An 11,069-nucleotide genomic window follows, 5' to 3' on the forward strand; every position below is an offset into this window, starting at 1 on the left:
TATTCCTGATGAAGGGCTTTTGCCCGAAACGTCGATTTTGCTGAAGCTCCTCGGATGCTGCCTGAACTGCTGTGCTCTTCCAGCACCATTGATCCAGAATCCTTACACCAATGCCCTCTAGTTTTGAACTCCCTTACCCTGGGGAAAAAAAACCTTGGCTATTCATCCTATCCATGCCCTTCATGAGCTTATACATCTCTGTAAGTCACCCCTCAGTCTCTGACGTTCTTGGGTAAAATATTCCAAGTCTGTCGAGTCTCTCCTGTAACTCAAGCCTCTTAGTCCCAGCAACAACCTTGTAAATCTTTTCTGCACCAATTTAACAACATCCTTCTCATAACAAGGTGACTGGAAACGCATGTTTGTTTTTCAATATCTCTTATAGCCACTACATGACATTCGAACTCTGATATACAATGCTGTGACCCATGAAGTCAAGTCTGTCAGATGCCTCCTTCACTACCCAGTCTGTATGCGATGCGGTTTCAAGAAACTATTAATCTTCACGCCACCATTAACTGCGCAAGTCCTGTCCTGCTTTGCCTTACCAAAACACACCATCTCGCATTTATCGAAATTAAACTCCATCTACCACATGTTAGCCCACTGGCCCATCTGATCAAGATCTCTTCATACTCTTAGATAACCTGCTTCTCTGTCCACTATACCACCAATTTGATGTCATCTGCAAACTTACTAACCATACCTCCTATATTCTCATCTGAATCATTGACATAAATGGCAAACAAGTGGACCCAGAACCAATCCTTGAGACACACTGCTGGTCACAGGCCGCCAGTCCAAATAAAAGCCCCAACCACCATCCTCCGACTTCTACCACATAGCCAATTTTATATCCAATTGGCGCTCTCTCCTTCCCATGTGATCTCACTTTACTAACAAAGCTACCAAGCAGTACCTTATAGAAGCGTAACTTAAGTCCATATGGACAGCATCTACTGCTCTGTCTTCATCTACCTTCTTGGTAAACTCTTCAAAAAGTCAATCAAATTTGTGAGACACGATCTACCTTGCACAAAGCCATGCCGACTATCCCTAAACAATCCTTGCCTTTCCAAATGCGATTCCTATCTCTCAGGATCCCCTCAAACAATTTACCGACCACTGACATCAGCTCAACATGCTATAGTTCCCTGGCTTTTCCTTGCATCATTGCTTAAACAATGGCATACCATGAGCCACTCTCCAATCTGCCGGCACTTGACTCCCAAAATGCATCATTACACACTTCCAGAATTAAACTCCACCTGCATCGTTCTGCCTACCTGAAGAGCCTCTCTAGATCTTCCTGTAGCCGAAAGCTTCCACCTTTCTATTCACCTTATCACTAATTTTCATGGCATGTATTTATAATACCCGGCGAACTCAATATTTGCAGCTGTAACAAAAAGGCCTCTCAATTCCAGTAACATTAATAAAATAATTCTCAAATGTTGACAAAAAAGGTGAAACATGAGAAGACAAAGGCTTTTTCTCCTCTCAGAGGTATGCAGTTACAAAGGATTTTGCAAGCGTTCTCATTTTAAAGTTTCAGCCTCGCTCTTCACTGGTATCATTGCTACTCAACTCTAAAGTCAATATTCCCTGCTCAAATTCCTCCAGTCTTCTTTGTGTCCAGGTCATAGCACCAAGGTAACCTTACTTTATGGTACCGATACCTTGTTTGACTGTGGTAAGCGGTCAAATTTAATCCTGCACCTTCTTTGCACAATATGGAATGAACAATCCCATCTTTAAGTGCCTCACTCTCTGGTCCACATCTAAGACATCATCTTTTTGTCATTTGATCTCAACCTATTCAAGCATGGTCAGCCAATTTGTCTCCTTCAATAAGTCTCAATCACTTCTGATTGCTTCATTCTCAATACATATTTATAAAAAAATCTGCATAAATAAAATCAATGGAATAGTAATCCAATCAAGGTCTGAACCATTGATCAAAAATAGAGTTCAATTCACAGCACAGCACAGCAATTGAACAATTTGAACTTTTTGAAAGAAAAAAAAACAATACTTTCAGTAGAATGGCCCATTAAGTTGTTATGATTGCTGTAAACACTCAATGTTCACAAGTCTCATCAATATGGTTGACTCCTCACTGACAACTGAAGGAAATTAACAAGACAAGCAGGTTTGTGGAACTGCCACAAACAGCAATCCAAGAAAACAGCCTAACATCAGCTTCTGAGGGTAACCTATAGGTAATTTGCCAGTAGTACCTAGATTCCAAGAATGAATATTAAAGATAACTGTATCTCAAAATGTGTTTACAAGCAAGTGCATTATATGCAGCTTAAGTATGACATAAATCACATGTTGCAGTTCCAGTCTTTTGCTGATACTACTCAATAGAAAATTACAGTAATTAAAATCAGAAAGCGGAAATTTTACATGAAATTACTTACATGAGAAAGGAAATGAAATAAAGATGAAAGCCTATCTATTGGACCTGGACATAGATTTAACATTGCGCCAGAAATTGTCCGGTTTGCAAGTTCACTTCCAGTTTACTTAATGAACTGAAATCCCACAAACTAACTCCTTGCAAATCATCTTCAAACAATCTAATTGTAAGTATACAGCTTGTATATTTTTATATCATCTTAAACTGATTTAGTTAACAATTTAACTAACAACTCAAACTTACGTGGTAGTCATGAGCTGAACATCCTTAAACAGTTCCTATTTAAGGGTAAACCCAAGCAATGATAGACAGAATGGGAATTAGTGAAAAGGAGTTTAAACAAATCTTTTCAAAGGTGAGAAAGAGTAGGTAAGTAGAAGAGCTTGATAAGAGAATTCCAGAGTGTAAGAACGAGAGTGGCTGAAAGGTTTGCCACTGATGATACAAATAAAATCAGGGACACAGAGCTAAAGGTGGTTCAACAGGTGGGGACACTGTGGTTGCAAAAGGATTAATATAGACACTGAGATGAGGTATGAGTGGGACCATATGTGTAATAAGAACTAGATAATGGAATTGTGTGGAGTTTAGCTTGCAAGGCAGTCAAAAGAATACTCGAAAACTCAAGTGACAAATGCATTAAAAAAAAGGCTGATGGAGTGAGATATAAATAGACTTGGGTAATATAAAATAAATTATTTTTATTTTTAAGTTCCAGCCTGCTTTGGCCAGAGGAACATACATTCCATGTTCAATCCTTATAATTGCACAGAAATATGAACAGAAAATGGCAGATAAGAAACATATCAAATTATTAGTGAGTTTTGAGAAGATTTGTAGCTCAGGTTGAGGCTCTGGGTGTAAATTTGTTCACTGAGCTGGAAGGTTTGTTTTCAGACGTTTTGTCTCTTTAACTCGGTAACATCAGCGAGCCATTGGTGAAGCAATAGTGGTATGGCCTGCTTTTTATTTGAGTTTAGGTTACTTTGGATTGGTGACGTCGTTTTCTGTGGTGATGTCATGTTCTGCAGTGATGTCATTACCTGTTGTTTTTCTCAGTGGGTGTGGTAAATGGGATCCAAGTCAACGTGCTTGTTGAGTGTGTTCCGGTTGGAACGCCATGCTTCTAGCAATTCTCGTGCATGTCTCTGTTTGGCTTGTCCTAAGATGGATGCATTGTCCCAGTCGAACTGTGTCCTTCCTCATGTGTATGTAAAGGTATTAGTGAGAGTGGGTCATGTCTCTTTGTGGCTAGTTGATGTTCATGTATCCTGGTGGCTAATCTTTTGCCTTTTTGCCCAATGTAGTGTTTGTTACAGTTCTCGCAAACAAAGCTGCATTAGAACATTATTTCAACAAACCACCACAGAGGAACTACAAAGAGCAGAGGAAAATCACTTATACAGTGTATTCAAAAGGAATGGATACCCAATGAACACAGTCCATTGATTTCTCAGCAACAAACCCAAATAAGCAGACAAAACGTGTTCAGAAACCATAGCCAATCTCCCCTACATCAAAGACATCTCAGAAATGACTGCCAGACTTCTCAGACCTCTTGGCATCATGGTAGCCAAGAACCCACTAACACACTAAAACAGCAGCTAATGAACTTGAAAGACCCTATACAGACAATAAGCAAAACTAATGTCATTTACAAAATATCTTGCAAGAACTGTAACAAACACTGCATTGGACAAACAAGCAGAAAACTAGCAACCAGAACACATTAACATCAATTAGCCACAAAAAGTCATGACCCACGCTCACTAGTATCTTTACATACAGATGAGGAAGGACATGACTTCAACTGGGACAACACATCTATCCTAGGACTAACCAAACAGAGACACACACGAGAATTCCTAGAAGCATTGCATTCCAACTGGAACTCCATCAACAAACACATTGACTTGGATCCCATTTACCACCCCTTGAGAGAGAGAACAGGAAATGCCATCTCCACAGGAAATTACATCACCAACCCAAGAAAACCTAAACACTAATAAACAGCGGACCATACCGTCAGTGTTTCATTGGAGGCTCACTGATGATGTTACCTAGTATAGTAATGAAACATCTGAAAACAAACCTTCCAGCGCAGCACGCAAACTTACATCCATATCAGATTATTTTCTACATCCTGAGAATTTAACAGTGGAAGAATGCAGGATTTCAATGCACTCCAACATATATTCAGCTAATCTAACAGTTTTGGATAATTTGTTGGAAATGAGGTAACTGAAAAAACTGGCATCTTTCCATTCAAGTGCAACAGTGATCAATAATTATAACCCATTTTCCGTAGATCCAACACTCCTCCCATAAGGAGGCAATTATTAAGGACCTTTCATCAAGGTTAAAAGAATAAAAACATTCTGATCATGGCAGCCCAAAACAGCACAATGCACTATTTCCATATGCTGATAGGGATACGCATGCATTTGGTCTACTTTCAAACAGATTATCAAGTGAATCACAAAATTGAAACTATTCAGTCATGAATGACAGTAAATAATTTAATGAATGCACTGCTCTGATTCTGCATCAAAATTATTATGACAGACTGTGAATATGGTTCTGTCACTACAAGTTTCCTCAACACAACAGCATCCCAGCAGCAAGCAGGTCTAGTTACCATGGTCTATAGTTTAACATACATTTTCCAACATGAAATGATAAATGTTGAACATGATAAAAGTGTATATCAATAAACATTATATCAGTCATAACGAGTGGAACAGAAAACAGATAAAACAGTAAAATAGATAAAAATGCACATATAGCACTTTTTCACAACCTGTCCTTAATTTTAGCCTCTTAATCCCAATATTATTCTACTGAATCTAGTTTGCATTCAGTCCAAAGTCAATTTTTCCTTTCTGCCCTATCCACATCCATAGCCCAAATTGAACACACTATTCCAGAAACGGCATGACTCAAACATGACCAATATGGGAAATGAACTTTATATTCCATGTTCAACAGAAATAATACCAATTCTTCCAATTTTACAGCAGATACCTATCATAGCTTGATTTAGTGTTTGAATTTTTATCGCAAAACCACTAATATTTCAATACATAAGTCTGACAATTTCTTTTCAGAAATAAAGGTTGACCTACTGTAATAAAGTTAAAGTATACAGGAAAGCAGAAACACTACTGGTATTTCCCATCAGGCTCTGGGTAGGAAAATGAACTGCTGCTTAAATTACTGAGGATTCATAACTACAAAAGAGATTTGATCAGAGAATTGAGGGATCAACAATCTAGTATGAAAAACAACAAACCAAAAACCATAAAGAAAATGCATTTACTTTTGAAATTTTCATCACGTTTCAAGGAAAAAGGTGAAACAAGCCGCACATTGAGCATTAGCAACAAAATTTTACTTCAATAAGCCTATAATACCTCAAACAAACGGAGATCAGCAGGGACTTTATCACCAACACTTAAACACACTGTATCTCCTGGAACCAGCTCTCGGGCAAGCAAGTGCTCCATCTTTCCTTCCCGTATACTAGAGCAAAAAAAAAACACAAGCCAAACAAAAGGCAACACCGTTAGGACCAATTCATTATATTTGTCACACTTGTGTTTGGGTGGACATTTTTGTTCTCAAACAAACAGAAATATTAGTGCTGGGAATGGAATATTATCTTTATCCCAGTACTCAGCATTAGCATCAAAACATTCTCGTGTCATGCACAGCAGGATTTAGATTAAGAACAAAAGATACTTCAATGTTGTACCAAAATTGTGCTGTTGAGACATTTCATAGAAAGCCCCATTCTTGTGATCTGTCATTGGATTCAGGCCAATTCATGGGTAGTATTGGATTGGATTGAGATGAAGGATGCTTATAGTTAACTAAAGACAACATTTTCATTTCATTATTTTGAGCTATGTCCCAGAGATTAAAAAAAGAATATTATGCTACATCCTAGAAACATAAAGGATATTATCAAACCAATTATGGTACCCAATTTCCAAATTCAGGAGATTAAGTATATCAGTTTTGAGAAGTAATTGAACGTGGCACCATTTGGCTCATGTAACCCGATTATATGAGTTTATTCAGCTACACATTTATTTGTGTTAAAAGCTTAGCTGAAGAACAAAAACAAGTAATGGTGTTGGCTGATTTTTAGACTCAAAGATAGTAGTGTTCCACAGGGATCACACAGGGACCACTGTTTTTTCCATGTATGTATCTTAAATATTGGAATGCAGTGGAAATTTTCAAAGACTGCTGAAGATGCCAATCTCAGAAGTGAAGCAAACAGCGAAGACGCCACTGACTGTGACACAATGAAGAAAGGCTAACTGCATAATTCGCTGGGCCCCTTGCAGAGATATTTGTATCGTCAATAGTCACAGGTGAGATGCCAGAAGAATGGAGATTGGTTGGCATGGTACCACTATTTAAGAAAGATGGTAAGGAAAAGCCAGGGAATGATAGACCAGTGAGCCTGACGTCAGTGGTGAGCAAGTTGCTGAAGGGAATCCTGAGGGACAGGATGTACGTGTATTTGGAAAGGCAAGGACTGATTAGGGATAGTCAACATGGCTTTATGCATGGGAAATCATGTCTCAAACATGATTGAGTTTTTTAAAGAAGTAACAAAGAGGATTGATGAGGGTAGAGCAGTGGACATGATCTATATGGACTTCAGTAAGGCATTCGACAAGGTTCCCCATGGGAAACTGGTTAGCATGGTTAGATGTCAAGGAATACAGGGAGAACATGCCATTTGCATACACAACTGGCTCAAAAAGGTAGAAGATGGGGTGGTGGTGAATGGTTGTTTTTCAGACTAGAGGTCTGTGACCAGTGGAGTGCCACAAGGATCGGTGCTGGGTCCACTACTTTTCATCATTTATATAAATGATTTGGATGTGAACATAGGAGACACAGTCAGTAGGTTTGCAGATGACACCAAAATTGGAGGTGGAGTAGACAGCAAAGAAGATTACCTCAGATTACAACATGATCTTGATCAGATGTACCAATGGGCTAAGGATTGACAGATGGAGTTTAATTTAGATAAATGTGAGGTGCTGCGTTTTGGGAAAGCAAATCCTCCCACAGTCCAAAGATGTGCAGGTCAGGTGGATTGGCCATGCTAAATTGCCCACGGTCAGGGGTAAGTCATGGGTAGGGGAATGGGTCTGGGTGGGTTACTCTTTGGAGGGTGGTGTGGACTTATTGGGCTAAAGGGCCTGCTTCCATACTATAGAGAATTTAATCAAAAAAAGAGATAAACGGGCAGAGATTTAGAGTTTTGCATAAGAGATACAGGTGGACAAGAAGAACTCTTTTGCACAGCAAAAGACAATGATCGAGAACGTGCTGCTACATGGGTGCTGGAAAAGAGATGATCAGATTGATCTTGAATGCTGTCATACATGCTGAGTGCTTTTAACCTTTTGGCTTTGATGTTTGTTCTATCATTTTCTGAAATGTAAGGTCACAAGTGCAGAGGCAAGCGAAGTCACTGGTTGGCCAACAGAATTCAGGACTTCATTGACTTTTTTTTTCCCCCTCTTTCAAAACTTGGGAGGTTCTCAGGTCAATTGTCGTTGCCAACTCAGAAGGAAATTGGATGGGTACATAAGAAAATAAACTTGCAGGATAATAAGGACTGAGTGGATCTGACTGGAATGCACCACTGAGAGGCAGCATGGTTCTGATGGGTTGAATGGTCACCTTATATACCAGAATGACTATCAGCCAACAAATGCTTAGCTTGCTAGGAATTTCCTCTTGGTTGTTTCAGATTACACGAGATAGCACCTTGATCTTCACTGCAAGTTCACGTCACAAGAATAAAACTGGAACCAAATGTCAATAAATAGTCTTCCATTTGTAACTAGCTCACTTCTGATGCTCTATATCTCGCCACAAATTAACCTATTTATGTTCGCCTTGAAGAGGGGAAAAAAATAGGATTTTGTTTAAAAGTAAGAATCATACCAGTGGCATTCTGGGGGAACCAATTTGCTCAATTCTTCAAGAGATTTTTCAGATCGATATTCCTGTATGAGATGAGCAATAACAAAGTAATGCTATCATACATGAAATATACAAAATACTTAAAATATAAAGATGTGCACAAAATGATAATTGTATAATTTACGTAACACAGCACAATTCTAACTCAATGACCTGCCCCTTTTCATCTTCACATTGTTAACTTTAAAGGTTCACCAGCAACTTAACAATAAGCATTTCACTCTTAAAAGTCTTGCACATTTGCTGCCAACTTCATTTTTTAAAAATTTCCAGAGAGGCAGAGCAAAACCTCCCTGATCAGGGACTTTCACTCTTTGGATCCTATTTATAAGGTGTCAAAATTGGCTTAGTGATAGAGCTGGCGGGGCTGAGTCAAATGTTGCAAGGTTAAAGCATTTCACACCACTTCCTTATGAGCATAAAATTACCCTATTACTTGATCTACTTTCATTATGCTGCTCATAGACCTCAACAATTAAATAAAAAGTATGCACTGATCATTATAGCAATCCCAACTATTAGATTAGATTACTTACAGTGTGGAAGGCCCTTCGGCCCAACAAGTCCACACCGACACTCCGAAGAGCAACCCACCCAGAACCATTCTCCGACATTTACCCCTTCACCTAACACTAGGGGCAATTTAGCATGGGCAATTCACCTAACCTGCACATTTTTGGACTGTGGGAGGAAACCGGAGCACCGAGAGGAAACCCACACAGACACAGGGAGAATGTGCAAACTCCACACAGACAGTTGCCTGAGGCAGGAATTGAACCCAGGTCTCTGGCACTGTGAGGCAGCAGTGCTAACCACTGTACCACCGTGCCGCCCACACTTTAATGGCATGTTTGTGACCAGAGAGGTAGACAGATTTACAGTTAATTTCCCGGGGCTTCACCACCGATCATCTTTCTGATCGACTGACAGTCTAAGTAAAATCAATGTGGATATATGCCATCTTTGGATCTCAGTTGTTACTGCATTAATACTCACACTGACAGATTTATATTATATTGTCATCACTGTAGGTTCCAAAAGTTACTGAGAAGTCCTTTAACCAGTGCAGTGTTGTACTTAAGCCAAACTAAACCAAGCAGCCTCCAGCAATTAATTTGGCTGAACACCCACCAAAATATAGCAAGTGATTTTCGTTAAACTGGATTCATTTAGCTGTCAGGCTATTAAAACAGTATGATAATGAACTAAAAGTAAGAAAGTTCATTTCCTATTTTGTGCCATTGTCAACCAATTTGACATTAATGATTTAATGCACCACATAGGCAGACAAAAAGGAACAGAGATCCACATGTCATAAAGTCAGAGGTGTACAGCAAGGTAACAGACCTTTCGGTTCATCTCATCCATGCCAACTAAATATCCTAAGTTAATCTAGTCCCATTTGCCACTTAACCCTTCCCATTATTACACTCATCCTGATGCTTTTTAAATGCTGTATTGTACCAGCCTCCACCACTTCCTCTGGCAGCACATTCTATACACACACACCACTCTCTGAGAAAAAGTTGTGCTTTTGGTCTCTTTTATATCTTTTCCCTCTCCCCCCAAACCTATGCCCTCGAGTTCTGGACTCCTCCACACTAGGGAAATTTATCCTATCCATGTCCCTCATGATTTTATAAACCTCTATAAGGTCACCCCTCAGTCTCAGACGCTCCAGGGAAACAGCCCCAGCCTTTTTAGCCTCTTCCTATAACTCCAACCCTGGCAACATCCTTTTAAATCTTTTCTGAACCCTTTCAGGTTTCACAACATCTTTCCAATAGGAGACGACCAGAATTACACGCGATATTTCAAATGTGGCCTAACCAATATCCTTTACAGCCATAACATGACCTACGACCTCTCAACTCCTCTGACCAATAAAGAAAAGTATACCAAACGCCTTTTTTAAACTATCCTATCTATCATCGACTACTTTCAAGGAATTATGAACCTGCATTCCAAGGTCTCTTTTTATTCAGCAACACGCCCCAAGACATTACCATTAAGTGTACAAGTCCAGCTCTGATTTGCTTTTCCAAAATGCAGCACCTCGCATTTATCTAAATTAAACTCCGTCTGCCACTCCTTAGCCCATTGGCCCATCTGATCAAGATCCCATTGTATTCTGAGCTAACTTTCTTCACTGTCCACTACACCTCCAATTTTGGTATCATCTATAAACTTACTAACTATCCAAATCATTTATATGAATGACGAAAAGAGGTGGACTGAGCACCGATCCTTGTAGCACACCACTGGTCACAGGGCATGTCTTTTGCGTGTTTGTTCATTTGTAGAGAAGCTGAAACCACTTGGAATTTTATGATATTTTGCTTGAAACCCGAATTAATTTCAGGTGGTTGCAATTATTTTCTGCCAAGTCAATCTAAACATATTTAAAATCATGTTTCGAGTTCAATTTAGAAACTGCAATTTTAGTTACATTTACTTAGAATATTTACGAATCAGTGTTGCTGAGACAAATCATGTCTTGCTTAATCATGTATTTAATGTTACACCAAGCAATATCTTTAATTCACTGATATGAATTGTTTTCAGCATGAGAGAGAGAGAGAGAGAGAGAGAGAGAGAGAGAGAGAGAGAGAGAGAGAGAGAGAGA

General features: G+C 39.2%; 1 protein-coding gene across 2 annotated transcripts in view; it reads right to left on the reverse strand.

The window, feature by feature from the left end:
• atp2c1 (ATPase secretory pathway Ca2+ transporting 1) overlaps positions 1-11,069 on the reverse strand; it is a 136,170-nt gene that overhangs the window by 59,378 nt on the left and 65,723 nt on the right. For both annotated transcript variants that reach the window (XM_043719600.1, XM_043719601.1), the window contains exons 6-7: positions 8,405-8,466; positions 5,839-5,947 (exon numbers count right to left, since the gene is read on the reverse strand). In XM_043719600.1, the coding sequence (XP_043575535.1) occupies positions 5,839-5,947; positions 8,405-8,466 (171 nt within the window). The remainder of the gene's footprint in view (positions 1-5,838; positions 5,948-8,404; positions 8,467-11,069) is intronic.

This window comes from Chiloscyllium plagiosum, chromosome 29, assembly GCF_004010195.1.
Source record: "Chiloscyllium plagiosum isolate BGI_BamShark_2017 chromosome 29, ASM401019v2, whole genome shotgun sequence".
NCBI lineage: Eukaryota > Metazoa > Chordata > Chondrichthyes > Orectolobiformes > Hemiscylliidae > Chiloscyllium > Chiloscyllium plagiosum.